At 38.4% G+C, this 25,597-nt stretch overlaps 2 protein-coding genes across 2 annotated transcripts; one reads left to right on the top strand and one right to left on the bottom strand.

Moving 5' to 3' along the window:
* The first annotated feature begins 3,153 nt into the window (after positions 1–3,153).
* On the top strand, positions 3,154–4,248 carry LOC126622541 (uncharacterized mitochondrial protein AtMg00810-like). The gene has a single exon (XM_050291332.1). It carries the CDS (start codon positions 3,154–3,156, stop codon positions 4,246–4,248), a length of 1,095 nt encoding a protein of 364 aa, XP_050147289.1.
* Positions 4,249–5,000: 752 nt separating this feature from the next.
* On the bottom strand, positions 5,001–5,878 carry LOC126624697 (cysteine-rich repeat secretory protein 38-like). Its single transcript, XM_050293791.1, has one exon. It carries the CDS (start codon positions 5,846–5,848, stop codon positions 5,117–5,119), a length of 732 nt encoding a protein of 243 aa, XP_050149748.1. The 5' UTR covers positions 5,849–5,878; the 3' UTR covers positions 5,001–5,116.
* Between the last annotated feature and the right edge of the window lie 19,719 nt (positions 5,879–25,597).

A 25,597-nucleotide genomic window follows, 5' to 3' on the forward strand; every position in this document is an offset into this window, starting at 1 on the left:
TATATATAATTATTATAGTTAATATTTTGGGTATAATTATTATAGTATATATAGTTATTATAATTATTATAGTTAATTTAATATATATAAATATAATTATTATAGTTTTTAGGGGTATAAAATTGTTAAATTAATATATATATATATAATTATTATAGTATTTTTTTAGGGTTATAAATTATTAAATTAATATTCTGCTTATCGTGTATCGTGTTACCCACGTGTATACCCGAACAAACCCGTTATCTTAACAGGTGCTTATCGGGTTACCCGATAACGACTCGTTTCGTTATCGTGTCGACCCGAACACCTGTTAATTTCGTGTCGTGTCGTGTCGGGTTATCGGGTCGTGTCAAGAATTGCCAGGCCTATGGGTAATGCTCCAAATTCTAGTCCCAAACCTCCATTTATGCAGAAGCCAAATTATAAGGGTAATTCTGGTTATAAGTCTAACATTGGTTTTAAAGGTAAGGGTTACAATACCAGTTCTTCTTCTGGATATTCTTCTGGTACTTCCAGACAATATGGTTCGAGTGGGTGGCATGGGAATACTGAGAACAGGTCTACTACAGTGATTGAATGTCAGATTTGTAACAAAAGAGGACATACTGCGGTTAATTGTTTTCACAGAAATGGTCAGGGTCCAAGTACTGGGTTTCACATGGAGTGTCAGATTTGTGGGAGACGTGGTCACTCGGCACTTGACTGTTATCACAGGGGGAACTATGTTTTCCAAGGTCAACAACCCTCTTCCACTTTAACAGCAATGGCAGCACAGCAAACTGAACAAACTATTCCTCAGGATGCTTGGATTGTGGATACTGGTGCATCTCACCATATCACTGCTGATGTCAACACACTGAGTCAAGTCACACCATTTCAAGGTTCTGATACAATTACAATTGGCAATGGGACAGGTTTATCTATTGCAAATACTGGTGCAACTACAATTAAAACCAACTCTCATAATCTTGTTCTTAACAATGTTTTACATGTGCCAAAAATAGCTCGAAGTTTGCTCTCTGTTCAACAATTATGTGCTGACAATCATAGTTGGTTTATCTGTGATGAGACTCAATTTTTTGTGCAGGACAAGAAGACAAGGGCCATCCTGTACAGAGGAAAGAGTAGAGCCGGCCGATTGTTTCAAATTCCTGTTGTCAAGCATTCAAGAGGAGCACAATCTGTGGTTCAGGAACCTTCTGTTTTTCTTGGGCAATTAGTCAAATCCACCTTGTGGCATCAACGGTTTGGTCATCCGACTAATGAAATAATGTCTATCATGTTAAGACAGTCAAACATACCAGTCGATTTAGATGCAAGTCATAGTATATGTACTCATTGTATTCAAGGAAAGATGTGTAGACTTCCTTTTTCTCCTAGCAGTGATCGGTATTGTTTTCCATTTGAAAAGGTGCATTCAGATGTATGGGGTCCTGCTCCAGTCAAAACAGTAGAGGGGTATAGATACTATGTAACTTTTGTTGATCAATATACCAAATATACTTGGATTTTCCTAATGTATAACAAATCAGATGTGTATAGCATTTTTCTGAAATTTTATAATCTTGTTCATACACAGTTTGGTGTTGTCATTAAGTGTCTACAAACTGATGGGGGGGGGGGAGAGTACACAGGTCATTCTTTTAAAGCCTTTCTTGATGCAAAAGGTGTTGAACACTCGATTTCCTGTCCATACACTCCTCAACAGAATGGAGTTGTTGAAAGAAAACATAGACATATAGTAGAAACTGCCATAACTCTTCTTGTTCAGGCTGCATTGCCAATTGAGTTTTGGTACTATGCTTGTAAACATGCTGTATTCTTGATTAATAGAATGCCATGTAAAGGGTTGTCTATGGAGTCACCTTATACGAAATTGTTTGCCAAGATTCCAGAGTTAAAAAGTTTGAAAGTGTTTGGGTCAGCAGTATACCCTTGGTTAAGACCTTACTCTGTTCACAAGTTACAACCTCGATCTGCCCAATGTGTGTTCTTAGGATATTCTATCGGCTATAAAGGTGTGATTTGTTATCATGTTCAGACTAAGAAATGTTTCATCTCCAGACATGTTGTTTTTTATGAACGTGTCTTTCCTTATGCATTGTTAAAATCCTCAGTTCAAGAAGATGTTCCAGTTCATTCTCGGTTTAGCAGTGTAGTGGTCCCAATTCCAGTGGTCCAGAGATCTTCAGATCATGGGAATTCAGGTTCTCAACATGGTCAGGAAGCATCTTCTTCATCTTCTACTGCAGTTCATCATGATATACAGACATCCATTTCTTCTTCAAACACAGGTAGTTCTACCACACGGGAATTTGAAACACAGGCATTTCCACAAACTCTTTCCTCATCTCCACATGCAGGTCCCTTGCTTCCTGTCCTTGATCCTGCTCAGCTTCAGGTAATTCTTTCTTTGCCTCCATCACATACACACTCTCAATCACCGTCCCAGGACAATGTTATTCAAACTAGACTTAAGACTGGTGCTATTGTGCGGAGAGATTACACATCATTTATGGCTTCATTACCTCAACTAGACTCTCTTCAGTTTCTGGATAGTGATACTGGGGAGTCCAATTGCTCTTTATCATGTGGTTTTTCATTCTTGGCTGACATACATGAAGTAGAGGAACCAAGGACTTTTAAAGCTGCATCAACAGTTCCTCAATGGCAAAAGGCTATGCAGGAGGAGTATGATGCCCTCAAGTCTCAGGGTACATGGAACCTTGTTCTCCCTCCAAGTGATAGAACAGTGATAGGGTGTAAGTGGGTCTATAAGGTAAAAAGGAATCCTGATGGGACAGTGTCAAGATACAAAGCTCGATTGGTGGCACAAGGTTTTAGTCAAGAGCACGGGGTAGATTATTCAGAAACCTTTAGCCCTGTGGTTCGACATTCAATTGTACGACTTATCTTGGCATTGGCAGCACAATTTCACTGGAGTTTAAGACAGTTAGATATTAAAAATGCTTTTTTACATGGCGAACTTGAAGAAGAAGTGTATATGAAACAACCCCAAGGGTTTGTGGATCCAAACCATCCAAATCATGTGTGCAGATTAGTAAGTCTTTATATGGCTTGAAACAAGCTCCAAGAGCTTGGAATTCCAAGTTTACTAGTTTTTTACCTGCTCTCGGGTTTAAAACTTCGATGTCTGATACAAGTTTGTTTGTGAAAGCTGATGGGAGTGATGTTATTTTGCTTCTGTTATATGTTGATGACATCATTCTGACCGGATCCAATCCTGTGAAGATTCAAGCTGTGATTAACAATCTTGCAGATGTGTTTGATTTAAAAGATATGGGTCAGTTGACATATTTTCTGGGTCTTCAAATTCACTATAATGCAGATGGTTCTTTGTTTGTGAATCAGTCAAAGTATACGAAGGAATTAGTGAAAAAGGCTGGAATGGAGCATTGTAAGCCAACCTCAACACCTTCAAAACCACATTCTCAATTACTTCGAACGGAGGGAATCCCATTGTCTGATCCTACACACTATAGAAGCCTGGTTGGAGCCTTGCAATATCTTACTTTTACTAGGCCTGATATAGCACACTCTGTCAATGTCGTATGCCAATATATGACCAATCCTACTGAGTTACATATGCATCTGGTCAAACGAATCATACGATATCTGCAGGGTACAGCAACCTGTGGTATCCGATACACTCACTCTTCTGATTTTCAGATAAATGCATACTCTGATTCTGACTGGGCAGCAGATATTAATACAAGACGGTCCATTACAGGCTATGTGGTTTACTTAGGTTCTAATCCGGTTTCATGGCAGTCAAAGAAACAGGCAACGGTCTCTCGAAGTTCCACAGAGGCAGAGTACAAAGCCTTGGCCCATTGTGCTGCTGATGTATTCTGGATTCGTTCTCTTCTTAAGGATGTCCATCAAGTTCTTACACTACCTCCTACTCTACATTGTGATAATCTTTCTGCTCTAGCTTTATGTTTTAATCCAGTGTTTCATTCGAAGATTAAACATCTTGATACGGACTATCACTTTGTCCGAGAGAAAGTTCAAAAAGGAGATCTTGCTGTTCAGTACATATCCACAAATGAGCAGGTCGCTGATGTGTTCACTAAAGGTTTGCATAGTCCAGTGTTCATTCACCACTGTGCCAATCTTCATGTTGGAGTGCCTGAGGATAATCCACAATGTTCTCAAACATTGCAAGTGCCGACAATAGCAGATCAAGATCCTATCCATATCAACTCCTCCTCATTGTCATGATCATCTCTTTCTTTAGTGCTGCAAACACAATTCGGGAGATCCCAATTCTGTTTAAGGGGGGAGTATTAACCATATAGATTTGGATTAGATTGAGTTTGTTAAATTTGGATTAGATTGAGTTTGTTGAAAAACAGTTAGAGTTAGAGTTTGTTGGAAGGGTAAAAGTGTAAATCTGCTCATTATAGTTTCTATGTAAGCCTTGTTTAGAGACTTAGAGCAGTATCATGTAATCATAAAGCTTTCTACTATTCATTGAAAACAGAAACGTCTATCTCTCTCTTTCTTACTACTTGTTCTTCATTTTCTTTAGTCTCAAGATTTCATTGATTCTTTAGAGTTAATAAAGAATTCTGTAAAAAAATTTATATTTCATAGAACAAGATGGCAAAATAATAAGACAACTGAGAGTCTGAGACAAGGGGTAAATAAGTTCGATTAATATATATTGAAAGTTTAGCAATTTGATGTATTCTATATTAGAGTATTCTTAGGATTTTGTATATTAGGATTTTGTTGGTAGGATAAGAATGCTTTCTTGTTTGTTGAGGATTGGATCATTATAAACATGTCTTGTAACTCAGTTGATAGGAATAAAGTCTGGTAAGACGTAATCTTTTTGAGTTATGTATACTTTTTTGAAAATTATATAGTGTTCTTATTTCTTTTCAGTCAATAAAATAATAGTCCAAGTTTGTAATCTATTTTTTGCTTTTGGTTCTTTAATTTGTTTAACATTCCGCAACATTTCAAAGAAAAAAAACATTCCCCATATCAGAACTTCATTTATTTGTAAGGTATTAATACATGAATAAGTTGATTACATTATAAAAATAAATAGAAGATACTTCATATTTATAACAATTATGATCTAAGTACCAACAATGGGATATAGTTCAAAACCAACATTGCAACTTCCACCAACAACACGACCACCTCGTTTTGCACCGCAACAGCTGGGCAGTTCACTTATTGCACCATCAAGACACTTCTTACAATTAACGGCAGAGAGGTCCCTTGTGCATTGAGCAATACCATACAACGTTGTGACTGTATCGAGTTGTAGCTCACCGGTAGCATAAAGCTTTGGATTAGCATCAGAAGCTTCATTAGATAACTCGCTTAACAACTCTTTAACTTTCTCATTGAATAGTGTTCCATTCTGATCTACTTCTCGGACGTTCGACATAGAGAACCTATTCGCATAATCAATCTGTCCAAAGAAGCTCACATCCGAGTACTTTAAGAGGCAGTGATCGTACCAAATAACGGCTCCTTTGCTATAAGCACACCGTTGACGGAGCTCTTTACCGGCGTCAACCACGCAAGTATTGCAGTTTTTTTCTGAGACATCACCACGGCATAGAGCCGTGCCGTGGACTTGGTTTTGGCCATGGCCAGTCGAATCAAGGGCAAAGCCAGTAGGAGGAACTTTGGTGTATAAAAGATTGAAGAGTAAGTTTAAGTTAGCACCATAGGGACTATTGGTAGTGTAGTTTTCAGGGCTGAAACAAGAATGGGAAAGTGGGGAAGCACCAATGGCTGAATGGTGGTAAAGACATAGGACTAAGAGACACAGAGGGATTGATTTGGAGATGAACATGTTGGATTATGAGACTCAATTGCTGGGTTTTAATTGTTCCATCCAAGAACGCACTCCATATACACAAATATAGAAAGTTTCTAAATTATACGCCGAGAGTTGAAAGTCTTACCAGCACAATATAATAAGCCTTGAAATTAATCACGCACTTATGGGACTCGTTCTTGAGAGAAAGCTTCCACAATTGATTGAAAGACGCATTCAAGGTAGCACCAAGGAAAGAAAAACTAAATTAATGTCTAAAATATCACGTTTTCATGCATTCTACTAGGTGTTCATTGGACGTCATATATTTCAGTGGAGGACTATCACGTTGCACGCTACAGAAAAGGAAAATACATGGCTATATATATGATTCTAGACAAAGTTGATTTTATAATACTATTATTACATTTTGTTTACTTTGACCTGTCTACTTGTTAAATCATATTCAGTAAATAGAAAACTAGATTTAGTCCTTAAAAATGATTACTTTTAGATAAATACAGTGATGAGTAAGATTAAAAACTAATTTTAATCATTTGACTTGTGTCCAAATCATTTATAATCCACGTCATATTTAATTTCTTAGATGTAACTTTACTATGTTTTGTCTTCCAATATTATCCCTAAATATTGCTATTAAAAGGTTTCTGTTGTGGCTTATTTTATCTGACAAGGGAGAGAGGGAGGCGTTGCAGTAGAGAGATATGTGTTTGTAGGGTTGTGTAGAGGATGTGTTATTCCCTCTATACAGTGCCTTTATTTATAGTAATAAGGGAGGGAAGAATCATTCTCCTCTAAGGAATACAAGTCCTGATAGGGAAGAATAATTAGTATCAAATCTAATCTAGAATTTACGCAATCACACTTTAATACAATGTTTATAACACCCCCCTTCAGTGTGTATATACTCAAGTAGATTCGGCATCTTGTGGAGTTGAGGAAGCCGACTCATCGGCACTGATTCTAGGAACACGCTAGTCTCAAACAAAAGAAGGAACTTGCATATGAAACTAAGTCTCACAAAAAACCCAATGGCTATGGTAAAACCCAAGTAGGGACAAAACCTATAGTCCAAGGAAAAGTGTGTGCGAAAATGCAAAGTCAAATTAAATGTCTACAGGACGTCATCAAGGATATGATCAACCCAAGGTGGGTGCCTCATCAAAACCTCGTTAGGTAGCAAAAACCCAAAGGGAAAACTGCTCCTAGTCGTAGGGGAAAAGATGACAGTAAGATCAAGCAAGTATACTTCAGTACTCCCCCTAAGTTTGACATAATTCCAAAGTTTACAACTCAAAAAGTTTACGCATACCTATTCGTTGAACAAGCTTCTGAAACATCACTTTCAATAGTGATTTTGTGAAGAGGTCCACCAGGTTGTCTTATGAATGGATTTGCGTGACTTCAATCTTCTTATGCTCTTGTTGTTGATGTGAGAAGAAGAACTTTGGCTCAATGTGCTTGGTGTTGTCTCCTTTGATGTAACCCTTCTTGAGTTGTTCGATGCATGTTGCGCTATCTTCGTAGAATGTTATGGGGACGTCAACGACGGGGTAAAGATCGCAAGAGCTTCAAATGTGGTCCACAACCGCTCTCAGCCAAAAGCATTCCCAAGTAGCTTCGTGTAAGGCGAGTATTTCAGCATGGTTAGATGAAGTGGCAACTAAAGTCTATTTAGTTGACCTTCACGATATTGTGGTGCCTCTAACGGTAAAGACGTAACGCGTTTGAGAGCATGCCTTGTGCGAGTCAAATAAGTAACATGCATCGATATAACCAATAAGGCGAGAATCGACTTAAGAATGAAGAGGGGTTGTGGCATCACTTGAGGTAACAGAAGATGTCTTTAACACCAATCTATCTACATGTCGTGCATTACTATATTTGGCCAAAAGATTAACAACGAATGAGATGTCGTCTAATGCATTGAGTTAAGTACAATAAAGTGCCTATAACACTTAGATAAGGAACTTCAGGTTCCAAAATCTCTTCTTCATCCTCCTTTGAACGGAAGGGATCTCATTTTGCATCTAGTGATTGTACGACCATAAGAGTACTCGAAAGCTTCACTTTATCCTCATTAAAGTGGTGCAACACCTTGTAGGTGTAGTTCAATTGATGTACTAAGATTCCATCTGAACAGTGTTCTATCTCGAGACATAGACGGTATCAAGTCTTTCCTAAATCTTTCATCTCAAATTTCGACTTCAGGTGCGTGGCAGTTTTCTCGAGCTCTTCAGGAGTTCCAATGAGATTCATGTCGCCGACAAAAATTGCAACAATCGCAAAATTGAAATGTGAATTCTGAATGAACACGTAAAGGCATAGTTCGTTGTTCACATATCCCTAACTAGTCAAATACTTACTCAGATAGTTATACCACATTATTGTAGAATGCTTCAAACCATATAGTGAACGACTCAGCCAAATTGAGAGTGTGTTCCGAGGTTTGGAACTATTTGATCCAGTCAAAGTAGGTCATTCGGGAACTTTCATATAAATTTTCATATCAAGATCCGCATAGAGATACGCAGTTACTATGTCCATAAGATGTATACTCAAATTTTCAAAAATTACCAAACTGATAAGTGATGCGTAAAATAACTAAACACACAAATTAAACCCTCTTTTTATCAATTGTAGTAAAGTATGTAAGTAGGGATCGTTCTAGGCCGGGGATTAGGAGGGATTACTAAATCACTTGGAAACTGACTTGAAAACGTGAAAACAAAGTTTAAAACACTAACTAGACTCAAAGAATGCAAAACTATACTTTAAAACACTAAAACAAACCAAAAGACTCAAAACAGCCCCTAAACACTCAAAACTACCTTAAAAACACAATCTGGGCAATTTTGGGACTCTCACACAAACTTGGACAAATTTTGGTTTTCTAATGAACTAAAACATTAAAAACATAATCTAAGACAAGTTCTAATTAATATGACTCAAAGAAATAAGATGGGGTTGATTTTTGACGAAAATAATTAAATTAAGACAAGAACAAAGTAAACAAATTCTTAGACAAATTTGGGTGAATCAAAACACTCTAACACACAACCAAAACAGAAATTAAACACTTTGAAACAATAAAGTAAAAGGGGGATTTTGGTTTTAATGAATTTGAAAACAAAACAAACTTTGTAAAACAAAACAAATTGTAAGTGAATTTGAATGAAACTTATGGATGGAAGATTAGCTAGGAGGTTCTTCTCCACATATGTCACACTTGCATACAAAACGATTTCCAGTTGCTTTTCGATAAGCTATGAATACTCAACGCCCCAAATTAACCGTGAATTGCACTAATTAACCCTCAGTTTTTTCCACATGTTATTAGGTTGGATGATTGCATACGACAACCCAAAACATTCCCTACAAGTTCCCTACATGAATTGCATAATAGAGATACAAGCAAGAATCATTAAGTTCTATGAAAAACATAAGCATTGACGAGGCACTCGTTACTATGATTTGCATGAAACTTATGCCAAGAGTTTACTTAACGTGATTGTGACTAGCAACCTTCACTACTTGTGAATATAAGTTTATAACGATTAGGTGAAACTCCCTTATATTCTAGCGCCAAATTCATGCATGAAAATTAAGCGTGCACTCTTAACCAACATACACAAATTAGTTTTTATATGAACGGATAAGTAAATTGAATTCACAACTTATGAATCACAACTGGATGTAATCAAATCATATTGCAAGTATGAACATGGTTTCGAATCACCCCCTAACTAAGAGGGGTTTAGTTCCTCATGCTTACAAAGCAAAGATGCATAAATTTAGACATTAAAAACAAAGATAGAAAACACCTAGAAACGCTCCAACACTCCCGAGGCTTGGGCATAGGCACGGCACAAGATGTTCCTTCTCTTTCCTTCCTTGCAAGCAGCGGCACTAGAGGTTTTGGACGGTTTTGGGTGGTTTTTATGGTGTAGAATGGATGGGGAATGGTATGGAAAGGTTTAGGGTAAGTGTGGAGGAGTGTTTGAGGGTTGGAGGGTGGTGGAGAACTAGGCAAAGAGGGTGGAAGAAGGTGGAGTGGCTGTTATGTTTTCTAGGCACTAGAATGGTGTTTTTGGGGTGTTTTGCTTCCTAGGGTGTGTATGGACGAATTTTTGTGATAAAATGATGAATATGGGGGATTGTTCTTTGGCCAAGGGGTGTAAACATGTATTTATAGGCCCCAAAAACCTTAGAAAATCAGGTTAGGTTAAGGATGAAATGCATGGCAATTTGTGTGTGTGGTGTGCAATGGTCCAAGGGTGAAAATGAAGTAATGATGCAAAGTGTGAAGGGTAAAATGGAGTGGTGTTGTAGCTAGGGAGCATGAATGATTGTGTACATTGCATAGAGATGGAAAAGGAGGTGAAATGTGTCAACAAATGGGTCAAAGGTGCAACAACATGTGTTGCACATGGCATTGGATTCCAAATGTGAATGATGGAGCATCAATTGGTGCATGTAATGGATGTAAATGTTGTCTAAAATCTAATGAGTGAAGGGAACAAGAGGTATCAAGCAATTGAGTGTAATAATTAAATGAATTGAAGCATGAAATTAGAAATTATGTAGGGGACAAGAGTGATCAAGCATGGCATGGAATCCAAAGGGAATTCTATGTGGTTTGCATGGCAAGGAATGCAAGTTGGGGTGACAGATTTTTGGGCTGTTTTCTTCATCTTTTGGACCATAATTCTTCATATTCTTGGCCTCTTTAGTTCTCAAATTCGTCCATCCACTTGGCCCATGCATTTGCTATCCATTCCAAGCCCGAAACATGCTCCAAAGGCCTCCAAAATGCATCTTCTTGCATACTTTGTCCATAAAATCTGAAAACACACGAAAATGACTTTAAACATTAAAATAACTAAGGAAACACGACATAAATGCACAAGAACAAGCCAACTAAGTCGCATAAATGTGCTCCTATCAAATTCCCCCACACTTAGCTTTTGCTAGTCCTCGAGCAAAACAAAAAGATAAAACGAAACAAAGTAAATAAAACACAACCTAAACCTTCCAACATTTGCCTCAGGGATTTCCAATGCACATGACATGTTAAAAATCATTATCCCCACAGATTTGAGTCATCTTCACACTTAAGCACGTACTTAATCATAGTCACTACTTACTTGTTCACAATTAATCGATTAAAATAATGTTTTTGATGTAGTAACATGCCTTAGAGAAATCACTCAATTCCTTACAAGATATGCACTCAATTTTCACTCAGATTTTCTAACTACAGACCCTATACTAGTTATATGTGAGAAGATTGATGTAGATATGAAAACGAACGCTCACATATATGTATCACAAAGAAAGCAATTTCTGGAGTTAATAAGCATGTTTAGATATGATCTCATGAATGGAATGCTACTACTTAGATGCGAGAACCAGTGACACCATATGCTCATATCAATTTCAAACTCCACATATTGAAACGCATGACACTCAAGATGAAGTTAAGGGTTGTAACGGGGCTTGGGGTGATGGCTAACAAATGAAGGATAATGATAACAATCGTTCTTAAAGCAATAGCAAGTAAAGTAATGAAATTGAAACTTAGAATTCACTTAGATTGCAGAAATCAGCTTTTAGACACGAAGGGAAAATTCAAGCAATATTTAGGGCCGAATTCTATGTTTTGGACCCTTTCTTCAACAAGCAGCACTTTAAAACTCTTTTTCGCATATTTTTTTTTTTTCAACTCTTCTTTTCTTTTCAACAAGCATAATAACTCACACTTCCCCCACACTTATTTTCTGCCATACATTAATCAAAAGAAATTCAATTTGAATCATGTTTTACTATGCTTCAAGAACAAGGGTATGGATGGTCCTAAACTAGGCTAGGTAAGGATAATGTGGTTTAACAAAGAATGTAGGCTATCAAGGCTCAATGGGGTTAACTTAAACATATAACGATATGGGATACATGGCAGTTTGGCTTTGGTGGTGGTAACTACACAACTTCATCTTGAATATGTTTTATGCAAATCAATAGCATGCTTTGAATGAAATAGGCATGAGTTCTAGCATTTGGAACTAAATGATGAAACGCCTTCTAAGTAATAACCAAGCAAAGAATAATGAGATCATGCAACGACTTTAGAAAACAAGAATGCACAGATTTTAACTCTCCAAATAAACGTTTAAGCTCAAGTCTCACAAGGTTGTAGCGTTAGTTTGAGTTCTTTCCTTCAAGCATGTTACAAAAACTAATTTTTTTTATTTTTTATGATTACATGTGATTTCATAAGTTATAACCACAACCACGCATAAATAAAGAGTAAATCAAACTTTCATCCATGTTTATAACTCTTTTTAACAGTCATGCAATTACAAACCGAATCCTCATCATTGTGTTGGAAGGTACCCTAAGACACAAATAAGCGCACAAAAACAACTCTTTTTTTGGATTTTCAAAAACAATTTTTCAAATTTTTATGAATTTTCGGATTTTTATGTCAAAACACACTGAAACACTCCAAAACAGCTTAAAAAAAATACTTAAAACAACAAGGAACAACACTAGAAGTAATGGGTGATAAATTTCTACGAATTTCATGCAAAACAATGGTTACCCCCCCCCACACTTAAATCAAACATTGTCCTCAATGTTTCAAGCATATACTCACACCAAAAACAAGCAAATAATAAATGACAAATAAACATGACAAATATGGCAAAGTAAAAACCAGACAGAGTAGAGTTTAAGAACGCAAATCTGGTTTTGGAGATAGTTGATCTTGTTGACTTTCCACAGCTTTGATCTTGAACTGGATTGGAATTGTATGGCGAAGCTTTTCTCTTTGGCGATGTTGCAATTCCTTATTTGTACTCCAAGCAGATGTGGCAGCTTCTCTAGTTCTTCATCTCAGACTCCTTCCGCTGGGATGATTGTGCAAGCTGCATTCTTCTCTGCTTGTTTCTTCTGCACGAGGGAGAGGTGTTGGTCTGTTTCTTTCTTCAATCTTTCCAAGTGCCCACCTCTTGCTCTCTTTCTCCTTGTCCTTAGTTGAGGATGAATCAGCACGTTGTCTCCACATGCTTCGAGGTATCATCTTCACTTCCCTTATAAGTGAGAAACAAAGCGAAAGCATAAGATGATGAGTACTCGAGAGCAAGAGCTGGCTGGAGAAAGGACAGGGAGAAAGCATGATATGAGATACTCTTGCTCTCAACCCTTATGATATGAAATACTTGTGCTCTGGATGGGTTGTTTGCAGGGGTATCCCAGGGGATGAAAAATACAGAGTGACTCGAGAGGGTTTGTTGGAAAGCCATTTCAGAGAGGATGAAGGGTTAAGTGAGGCTGAAAGTTGGGTGAGACTGCTTCACTTTGAAGTTCAACATTTATAGAATTTTCTTAATGGCTGGGAAGGCATTGTTCCATTACTCGTGTCGGCAAGCCTGGGATAATTTAACAGTAGTTTCCACGTGCATTCCGCTTCTCCAAAAAATTTCGACAGATTGCGCGTGATTTACGCAACGCAGATGTGCAAATTGACAGATGCTGACATGTCTCGATAAAGCAGAGGCCTATTTAATATCTGGAATTTACGCTTCGAGTTCTGAGCTTCGTTGAGGGCAGAGATTGCATGTGACAAGTGCTGACGAGGCTGAGAGAGACAGATGGTTGGAATCGGTGCTTCGACAGACTGCCCGTGATTTTCGCAAAGCTGAGTTGCGTGTGATGGGTGCTGACGAGGCTGAGACAGTTGACTCTCTTCGGTATCTGGAATTGGTGGTTTGTGAGCAAGCCCAACTTTTGAGAAAGCTGGCGCCTCTTCGATCTCCGAATGGCTTCTTCGATTTCTGAGCTCATCTCTTCGATCTCTGAAATCCCATCGCGTGCTGATTTTTATAGAGGTATGCAGGACGTTCAAAGCACACTTGAATTTCTGCCTGTAAAAACTCCCGTTTTGCACTTCTACGATCTTGACTTGTCCGATCTCCTCTTTCTTTAACACCTCTGAAAAATGTCTGGCCCTTCCGACCGTCGTTTTGACTTGAACCTTGATGAAGGAGCAGCCCCTCCTTCTCCAGACAACATATGGCGCCCGTCCCTCATATCCCCTACTGGTCCTCTTACCGTTGGGGATTCGGTGATGAAAAATGACATGACCGCTGCGGTGGTGGCCCGAAACCTTGTCACCCCCAGAGATAATAGACTGCTCGCTAGACGGTCTGATGAATTGGCGGTTAAGGAGTCTCTGGCTCTTAGCGTGCAGTGTGCGGGTTCTGTGTCCAACATGGCCCAACGCCTATTTGCTCGAACCCGTCACGTTGAATCGTTGGTGGCTGAAATACAGAGTCTCAAAGAGGAGATTAGAGGACTCAAGCATGAAAATAAACAATTGCACAAGCTTGCACACAATTATGCCACAAACATGAAGAGGAAAATTGACCAGCTGCAGGAAACTGATGGTCAGATTTTACTTGATCACCGGAGGTTTGTGGGTTTGTTCCAACCGCATCTGCCTTCGTCTTCTGGGGTGGCACCGCGTAGTGAAGCTCCAACTGATCAACCTCCAATACCTCCTCCTTCCGTGGCCCCACCGACTGCTGAGACTCCGCCGACTACTGCAACTCCGCCGACTACTGCGACCTCTCCCAAACAGCCTTTGTGAAGGCTTTCTCTTGTATTATGCGATTCCCTGGATCAAACATAAACTTCGAGTTAGTGGATGCCCATGTGAAGATTCGAGGATACGGCGCATTGATGTTTGTCTAGGGTGTCCTAAACGATCATGCCAAAGCGAAATTTTGTGTATAGTCCATGAGGTAAAACCGGCCACATAATGGCTCTCTATAAGGCGTATGGTTATAATATACAAACCACTCGGGATTTGTCCATCTTCTCTAAAATAAGGTTTTGGCCATATTCATAGAAAATGATGCATAGAAATTCAACTTTGTCTTCTACATAGGTTTCAGCGTGGTAGTTATTGTCAAATTATTGTCTCGGATATCTTTAATGCTCAACAATGTTCTTCCAGAACGTGGAGAATAAAGTGCCTCTTGAATGGTCAAAATAGTGTCATTGGACAACATTATACAGGCCTTTCTGTATCTTTCGATTAGGTTGGATGAACTTGAGAGGGTTGTTAGAGGTGCATTCTTAAAATTAGTGAAATAGATGCATTCACGTAAAACGGTGTGCGTGGTTGCACTATATGTCAGACAACTAACTTTCCCACTAGTTATACCTAGAGTAAAATTAAATGAACCAATCATATGCATAAAAGTTCGAAAACTTAAATCCATTCAATTAATTATTTTCGAGAAAAGTTTATGAACTTTAGTTTCATAGTACCTGCAAACAAACACATATATATACAAAAATATGCAACAAATATATATAAGTAGGCCTTCGAGGTCTGATTATAATTGAATAAATTATTTGGACTTTAGGCCAAAAATTAAAGTTCGGGCGAAAAAATGAAAACCCATAAGGCCAAAAAAATAGGCAATATAATTGGTGGTCCAAAGCATTGGACCAAAGCCCTAATGGGCTTTTAAAAACCGTGAAAAAGAATAGGGTCCAAGCCCAGAAAAATGGGTTAGAATGGTCACACGCCAAGCGGCAGGACGCAAGCCTAAAATTGGGCATGATCCAGCAATCTTGTGCTTTATACACACGAATGCACCAGCACAGGACTTGGAAACGGTATGGTACGGTGTAAGTGAGCACCACAGCCACGTGGGGTTATGCTTGTGTGCTTCTTAGTGCATTGAGACTCCATAGCCATACGGGCTTATGTCACGCATGCTGAGCAAGGAAAGACAATAGGGCTGCTGCAGGTAAGCCGAAAAACAAAACAAAAACTTGTTTTGTTGTAGGCCATAACAAGCAAATCCCATAAGGTTTTAGGTTGATTCAAGAACAACTCAGCGTATGTTGGATATGGTCACCGGGGAAGAAAACCTAGCGCAGCCACTAGTACTGGCAACTGTGTTCGAGGTCAAAGACGGCTTTTCAAGTCGGAGTTTGTTGGAGAAACTATTCTAGTGATGGAGTGTTGAAGAATTTGACGTCTACAAACCTATGGAACTTTCGAATTTGAAAATCCATTTTTCAAAATCCAGTGAGATTTATGTGAATCATGGCCAAAAACCAAGATTGAGATGACTTCAGGTCGTTAGGTAGGCAACCACGATGGCTAGGCATGGTTGCAGGCCACGCTTGAGTTGGTTTTGATGGTGACGATGCTATTGAAGGTGTCGGGGGTGGGTTCTGGGTGTAGAAGCCATCATGGCTTTGTGGCTTGGCTTGCCTCCAGCAGCTCAGGCTGTTGGCCTGGCAAGCTGGCGACTTGGCTGCTTAGGGCTAGGCGGTTGGAATCCGCTGCTCACCTAGATTTAATACCGTAATATTTGTTTTTTTTTTTTTTTTTTTTTTTGCCTGGGGATGTGTAGATCATGCCCAATCTAAAGTAGACTAGGGCATTTAAGCCCATTACGAATTCTAGGGTTTTAACATCCTTTTTTTCTTTTTTTTTCTTTATTAACACATATTTAATTCACATAATAGCAATATTTTGATTATAATGCATATGCAATTTATGTAGAATATAAAATTCGTAAAACGTAAAGTTGGGTCATGCATTATGGTGAAGATTCATGCAAGCAAGGCTGAAAATATATCTAAACATCGTTGCTGTGGAAGAACTTGGATTGTGTGATGGACATTGTGAACGGGTTCTATCTTTAATTTCAGCTTTCCATCTCCAAAGTTTGTATCATGTTCAACACAAGAAAAAATTAAGTTGAATCAATAAAAGTATATGAATCAATAAAAAAATCAAAGTTTAATCAATTAAGAATATTTGAAACGTAATACTCCGTTGATTGAAGACGAATAATTTCCATGTCAGATTCCTTAAATGCAATGGTAGAAGCGTGCTGATAACGTGTTATGGCTTATTTTATCTGACAAGGGAGAGAGGGAGGTGCGGCATCAAAGATAATTATAGAGATATGTGTTTATAGGGTTGTGTAGAAGATATGTTATCCCCCTCCGCAGTGCCTTTGTTTATAGTAATAAGGGAGGGAAGAATCCTTCTCTTCTAAGGAATGCAAGTCCTAATAGGGAAGAATAACTAGTATCAAATCTAATTTAGAATTTACATAATCACACTTTAATACAATGTTTGTAACAGTTTCACATCTGAATGAATTTTTTTTTTCAAATTCACAATTAGCATCCGGCATTTAAAGATGCAACATCAAAGAAATTAGAGATTAGGCTTCTTCTTAGAAAAAGAGAAGCAACCATCCATATATTGGTTGATTTCTTCACACACATCCACTAATTACAATTTTCCTCCTTTTCCTCATCATTTGCAGTTTAGGTCTCTATTTTCTTTATGATGGTTTTGAATAGCATATGGCTTGTGTATCTAGGTGGATTCCAACGATTTGCAACGAAGAGAATGGGTTCAACTTTAGTAACATTTTTGTGGAATTGTGCTTGTGATATTTCTTATTTATTAGTTTTTTATTTTTTTTTATTTTGTGTTGGTTGATTTTATTATCCGGTTTTTATCATTTTGTTTGTGTATGAATTGTTGAGTTTGGAGTTGGGTTTGATCATTTATGCAATAGATATATTCGATTAGGTACTACAATTTAGATACATTCGATTAGGTACTAAAATGTAGATACATTCGGTTAGGTACTATAATTTAGATCCATTCGGCTAGGAATTATGGTTTAGGGGTGTTCAACACGTATTATGATTTAAGTGTGTTCAACAAGGTACTATGATTTAGGGTATGGTTTAGGGTGTTCAACAGGTACTAAGATGTAGATGCGTTCAACTAGGTACTATGAATCTATGATTAGGGGTTTTCAACTAGGTACTATAATTTAGGTGTGTTTAACTAGGTACTAGTATTTAGATACATACACTTTAGGGAAATTGACATATATGAGCCATTTCCCTAATCTTGGGACCAAATAGGATTTTTAGTATATGCACAAAACATGCACAGGAATGCACAAGAATATGATAGAAATAGGGTTTTCTTAAAACTGGAAATGCCCTAATTGTCCTCGTATATAAATGGGTTATTTTGTCCAACCTAGTCAACATTTACTCCTTGTTCAAAAACCTCTCTCGCGCAACCCTATCTCTTGAACCCTAAATCCTCAAATAGCGTGACCAAAATCTGTCCAATTTCCAACCGACGCCAAGTTTCCAAACTTTTCTATAAGTTAAAAAAGGGGTGTTTTTAATTGAATTTTCATTTTTTTTTTAACTTAAGTTTTCCCAATTTGGGAATTTAAGGTTTTGGGTGCAATTGACTATTTTGTACAGTTAATTTGTGGGAAATTAATGAATTAGACTTTAGGGTTGTGTAATTGCATGTATTTTGGAATTAATTTTATTCATGGTTTGTTTGATATTCATTTGTGCATATTGTGTACTTATTGTGTGCATGTGCTTTTGATAATGGGTTGTGCACGAGCTTTTGATATTGGGTTAAGCAAATTCTAGGCAAGTGGAAGGATCTAGTTTTAATTAATAATATAAATAAGAGTGTGTAAATTAATGTACCTGCACAACTACTAAACTTGTCCTTACCACAAACTAGCACAATAACCAAACGAAATAATTTAAAAAAAACCCAAGCATGCCAGCACACCATCAGTCATGATTGCCCACGAAACCCTAGCATTAAGTTTAGCAAAATTTGGGCAACCCAATTGATGCACATTATATGCACGTCATGCATGTCATGCTCATGATATGTACAATTTCTCCAGAATTTCCTAATTAATTATCTTAATACAAGGCTTTTAAATTGGAGTAAGTAAACTTTTGATATTTTGTTATGTTATTTTAAGCATAAATGAAATCATACAATGGGTGTTTATGCGTGCATCTATGGAGTGAGTAGTGTCAAAGGGTACTTTTAATAGGTGAACTATGAGTGCCTAGGTGGCAGAATGGCCCAAAGGACATGAGTGGGAAAAATGGTGGCAAAAAGGACATGAGTGAGACTATATGCTATGGGCCTAGGGATTCTCTTAAGCAATTACCGCCAAAATGACTTCGTAAGACTTAGTGATAAAATAAAGTAGATATAGGGTTTAGTGATAAGATAAATTAGATATAGGCTCTTAATAATTTGATTTGCAAACTTGCATACATGGTAATGATGACACCTTGGGTGCCGTATATTACCACCATTCATTGATGATTTTTTTTTTTGCAATTATGGCTTTTTTTTAGACTCCATCTTTGACAAAGCTAAGAGATTGTGTTTGTGCTTGTATATTCATTGTGTATGTGTTTGTGCATCTTTAGGAAGGAAAAATGGAAAATAGAAAGGCCATATAATTAGGAAGAAAAAAAAGTACTTGAGAAAAGTAAAGGAGAAGACCAGGTTGTGTTGGAATTTAAACGCTAATATTACAAGAAAATTAAACGAAAAGAAACAAATTTAGTCTACCTATCTTTACCCCATAATATATTATAAAACGTACTTATTTCCTGGTGCCATCTGCTGGAATTACAGCTAGTGAATTTTTCATGATCAAAGAAATCCCAATGTGATCAGAGTGTGAAAGAAACATGTGGACTTCCACAGTCCCTGCATGCTTTCATGACAACATTGTCATCATGAACTTTCAGGATTCCAGCTCTTACTTCCCTATCCACCCAAAGAGCCGAAAAACACTGTTGAACCATCTCTCTATAGTCCATTACGCTCAACCGTCCTAATTTGTGACGATTGAGAGAATGCGAAAGCTTGGGGCATTCATGCTTCGAATCCTCATGTAGCACACCAAGATCAGACTGTACATATACGTTGCTACTTCATGACCCTTTGAGATCGTCATCTTTAGAGACTCAATTTCGGCTTCTATCTTTTTATCTTGGAAGAAGTATCTCATCCCTAGCATGTACAGGGCTTCAAAACTACCGTATCCCTGCAGCGTTTCAGGAACTTGTAGATATTTTCATATTTGCTCCATGAACCAAGCTGTTTGAAGCTTTCAAATTCCCTAATATTGATTTGTTCTAATATGCAATCATCTTGGGCGATTTAGTTGAACTTCTTACTAGGCAAATTGATGGTTTACAGATGCCGATGGGGTACCAACCACCTAAGTTCATGCAGTTTGATGGAAATAGGAACCCAAAGCAACACATCCCCCGAACAAAAAAACAATGCGAGGACTGAAGAAGATTATCTAGTGAAGCAGTTTGTCCGCTCTCTGAAGGGGAATGCGTTCGATTGGTACATGGACCTAGAGCCCGAGTCCAACAATAGTTGGGATCAAAGGGAGTAGAATTCTTAAACCATTTCTACAATACTTGTCGCATCGTCATTATGATGGAGCTCACAAGTACAAAGCAGTGGAAAGATGAGCCAGTCATCGACTACATCAAGCGATGGTGCACTCTTAGACCTAGTTTGGGAGTGAGGTGCTTAAAAAAAAAACACCCATGAAAAAAAGCTGTGAGGGTTTTAGATGTTTGGTAAACTGAAAAAAAAGGGCTTATTTTAGAAGCTGCTGTGAGAATAAGCTGAAATCAAAGGAAAAAGCTGAAGCTGCTATTTGTAGCTTTGGAAAACTGGCTTTTTTTCAAAGCACACGGAGCTACAGTGCTTCTTTAATGAAAAGATCCACTATCAGACTGCTTTTTTTTCCAAAAGCACTTTTACAAAAAAGTTTACCAAACACTTAGCTGATTTATTTCACAGCCGCTTATTCTCACAGCACAGCCGCTTATTCTCACAGCAGCTTTTTTTCAAAGCATAGCAATACCAAACCAGCCCTTAATCTCGACTACAAAGATAGGGTCTCGAAGACTTTTGTGATATAACTGTGTGTACAAGGCATGCATTGGGGATTACTATACATTCTTCAAGGCATCAAGCCGCGGACCTTCGAAGAGTTGGCTACCTATGCCTATGACATGGAATTGAGCATCACCAACCATGGGAAGAGATAGCCAATTGCTGACTATAAGAAAGATAAAGTCTTAGGCCAAAGGTGGAAAAGACTGCGAAAAAACCCACCGAGAAGGCAATGGCGGTCAGTATAATTCCCGTGACCAGGAGAGGCGTAAGCGCACCTTGAAAAAGTTCCAAGAAAAGACTTGCCCATTCCCCGACTTTGATGTGGTTGTCTAGTTGGAAGATTTGCTTGAGCTGCTCAAGTGTAAACGACCGTAAGAAATGAACCGAGTTAACAATCCAAAATATTGCAAGTACCATTGCATCGTCAGTCATCTAGTGGGCAAGTTCATTGTGCTAAGGAAGTTGATCACGAAGCTTTCCTAGGAAGGAAAAATCGAGCTAGACCTTGAGGAAGTTGTAACGGTAAACACGACAAGCATCATGTTTGGGTCCTTTTATCATATGCCTCTCAGTGCATCGCCAGTCAAGCCTCGCCCATGGTCGTCAAAGGTAAATCATGAAGTTGTTCATGCAGGAAAAAAAAACACTGTGAATGAAGCAAGTAGCCTTAATGGCCTGGACCTCCCTAACAAATTGTCAACCAATGATGATGAAGGATTGACGTTGGTGACATGAAAGAATGAACTAAAACTGCAACCGCAAGTTGCTCACACGAGAAGTGTATAGCAAGAAGGAAGCTCTCATCGCCACGCTGAGAAGACTTGTCTAAGAGCAGCCGCAAGGATGACAAAGCTGGCACGCAAAGAAAGGCTTAAGGCCTAGAAGCCGCGAGCTCCAATGGTCTTGGAAGATTATTTCCCCAAAGGCTTCTTCAAACAGGTCAACCATGGCTTGCTACATGGTTTTATTGCCAACACTTAACTTCTTGGCTCCTTCTTGAGGAGGTTTATTGCCAACCCTTGACTCCTTTGCTTCATTACAAGTTTTTCCCCTTTTAAAAGAAAAAAATTAATAAAAGAAAAAAAAAGAAAAAAAAAGGACATTATACTTCAAAGTAATTATAAAACTGCAACTTTATCCTACTACCTTTTTTGGCGACCCGCTGACGAGATTTTTCGACAACATCGATGGCCAACAAACTTTTCCGATAACTTAAAATATAATTTAAAAAATGCATTCAATTGGGTTTGAACCCAACACCTCCATGTGCAAAAATATAATTTAAAAAATGCCTTCAATTGGGTTTGAACCCAACACCTCCATGTGCAAAACAACCACATAATTTTAAAAAATGCCTTCAATTGGGTTTGAACCCAACACCTCCATGTGCAAAATAGCCACTTATACCGCTATACCAAACCACCATGTGTAATAGGAATTTTTTTTGAAATGTCATATGAACTTGTACGCATTTTTCAATTTGTCATATAATTTTAAGCAATTTGTTATACCAACTTTTTGAAATTATTGCTGGTCATGTGATGAATAGTGCCCAATGAGAATAGGGGGTAGGGTCGGGAAAAGCAGCCTCATTGCTGGTCATGTGATGAATAATGCCCGTATCAAAATATCCGGTGGGATGATGAGCCACGCCAGAGGAATAGGCATGATAACCAGCAAAAGGTAGAGCGGGACGATGAGGGCAAGTAGAGATGTGATGACGAAGTGAGTTGCAAAAATTACACTAAAAACCAAAATGAGCACCAAGAATACCTTGTTAAGGTCCCGGGGGGGGGGGCGAGGGTTAGAACCCAAGTGATTGGGCTGCCAGCCACCATGATCACCGTGTCTTTAACCAACGCAGCTCTAGCCACTTGGGTGTGGATTGAAGCCACGACCTGGATTTTTGCCATTCTGCTATTGTGGATGCAGCTAAATAGGATCAACACCTTGGGCTTGATAAGTAGCAGGTCGATGTGGGCCAGGGGAGGGAGCATGAGCTTACTTCTGAAGGGTTTAGGGCTTCGCCTCACGCTTAGGCAGGGCTTCACCTCGAACGCCTCGCCCACAAGAAGCCGGCTAAACCGAATTCAGCATTCGCTACGTGGTTTCAGACTAATTAACTGGTTGTCAACTATTTTCTCTTAACCTATTTTGTCTCTCACCATTGGCAAAACTTCCTCTAAGGCGATTCGGGATCATGCCCACTTTTCTCAGGCTTCTCTTGCTAATGCTGCCAAGCATCTTATCCATACAAGCAAACAACTCATTTCGAACTTCATCAGTATCTGAGAAACTATCCTCATACCGAAATTGTGGGTTTAAGTAATAACCCGCCGCATGTAGTGGTTGATGAAGTTTTTAAGTAATAACCCGCCGCATGTAGTGGTTGATGAAGTTGATCGTTCCATCTACGATCTATCTTTCTCTAAATAGGCATATATTTTTTCTCCACTTTGTTAAGATTGCTTGCAATTTTCTCTTTTACAGCATCCATCAACTCATATATAAAACCCATGGAGGGTCTCTTCTCCGAATCAACCTCTCTCAAAACACAAACAAGAGGAAGAACACCCTTAATCCAAAAGGAAACTCGACCCCAAAACTCACGATCATGTAACACATGATGCTTAGCCAACTTTGCTTCATGGGATTTTGCATAGGTACTTTCTGGCCATTCTTAAGAGGTAAACAAAGCAACAAGATTTTCCTTTTGCTTTTGTAAGCTTTGTAGTGGAAGGAAAGAAGTGGCAAACCTAGTGATGGTCGGACGAAGAATTTCCAAATTCTTAGTGTACTTTCTCATCAAAGCTAGTACCCATTGATGCCCATATAGATACTTTGAAATACACCTAGCACGTTTGAGCATGTCATCAAACCATGCCATCTTAGAAATATCTTCTAGCATCAAATCAATGCAATGAGCCGCACATGGAGTCCACCACACATTCTCTTTCTTCTCTATAAGTTTTTTCTCGGCATTCTTGTAGTTTGAAGCATTATCAGATATAACTTGAACCACATTCTCCTCCCCAATTTGTTGAATAACATCATCCAAATAGCCATACAACAAATCTCCATTCTTAATAAAGGCCGATGCATCAACCGATTTTAAGAACCAAGTACCTTGTGGGCTATTGACAAGAAAGTTGATTAAAACACCTACTTTTGCCATCTGACATAATAGTGCATCCATATCTCTTCCAAGCCTTTTGATGTTCTTTCATCATACTTTGTACATCCGCAACTTCTTCTTTGAGCATCCAAGTTCTATATTCATTGCTTGTAGAAGCATCAAAGCCGGGACCAAAATTGGATACCAATTTCATTGCATTAACATAATATTCATTGTTTGCCACATTGAATGGAATGACACTAGTGTAGAACCATCGAGCAAGTGCTCGAGATGCTTGTCTTCTTTCCTCTTTTTTGAAAGGTGTATTCAATGTGGTTTGACGAGCTTCCGATGTAACATACCTATCAAGTAGTCCCCTTGACCTAGGTGGTAGAAAAGAACCGATTTGTTGTGAATATGTGGCACTTACACTCTCATTCCCACTACTAACACATGGTGTCCTTGTTGTGCCCATATCGACACTTTCACTTTCTTCTCCACCACCACGACACAACTCATGGCTAGCTTTCCTCTTTTCTTTAGTTCCCATAACATTAGCAAAGCATTCTTCCTTCACATTGGGTGGGACTTTTTTACAACTCATCATTCCTCCCGAACTTACACCACCCAAGGGATGTTTGAATCTAGAAATTGAACCTATGCATTTGTGGTTACAAAAAAACACAATAGAAGTGCTTAGTGACAGGATCCAAATCTTTTGTCCTTTACCAAGAAAAATCTTTCTTAGAAGAAGAAGCCATATTCTTCAATGCCTAAACCATAAATATTCGATGCATACAGTTTATGAACCAACAATCTATTAATTTATGCAACAGTTACTATGATGACCAATGACCATACTCAATTACTTTTCTGAATGAGATAAAGCAATCCAATAAAAAGCTTAATAGAACATTTCGAGAAGATTGTGCCAACAAAAAATATTTGGAAAATGACTATTGAATAAGAATAAGATAATGTTCATGAACACGTACTAATTTTGGCATATATACAGATCAAAAAGAGGTAATGTCTTATAGCATCTTATCTTTCCATAGCATGTAGCTATTATTTAACTCCTAATTTAATTACTTGGACTTATTTGTACATTAGGCAGGTAAAAAACTTCTACTCATTACCAATACCAACTTAGATTATCATTAAAAATTCACATGAGGCATACGACATACCAAAGATGCACCACAGAATCATGAAGAAACAATTCCAACATGGGACTAATTTTTTAATTATTTTTATGTACACAGTACACAACACATACGGTACAATCCCTTTAAGCCCTTAGCCATAATCCCGAATCCTTCTCCCGTCCCCTTAAGACTTTAGCCTCCTCCCCTTATACCTCTAATCCTTTCTGTTTTTCTGCTTTCCAACTCCAAGGCTTTCACACCAGTTAAAAAAAATCAAAAATCAAAAATCAAAAATCAAATCCCTAACTTTTTCAAAATTTCAAAAACCATAACCTTTAAAATAGGGGATTTGATTGTGGGCTTGCTGATGGCACTGGGGTGACAACGGCATGGTGATAACGGCGTGGCGACGGCGGCGTGGCGACTGGGAGAGGACGATCAATTGGGGTGATGCGGATGTGTGTTTCTAGCGCGGGAGAAGAGGGTGAAGAAGGCAAGACGATCGGGTAGCGGTCGAATCTGTATTTTGAAACTGAAAACCCTTACCCAAACGGAGACGTTTTGGATTTGGGTGGTTTTTTTTTTATTTTTATTTTTTTAAAAGAACAGACAAGGCTCCTGAGACGCCTTGAGGCGCGCCGGCGCTGCCTAGGCGTTTTCGG

This window comes from Malus sylvestris, chromosome 5 (assembly GCF_916048215.2).
Source record: "Malus sylvestris chromosome 5, drMalSylv7.2, whole genome shotgun sequence".
In the NCBI taxonomy this organism is placed as follows: domain Eukaryota; kingdom Viridiplantae; phylum Streptophyta; class Magnoliopsida; order Rosales; family Rosaceae; genus Malus; species Malus sylvestris.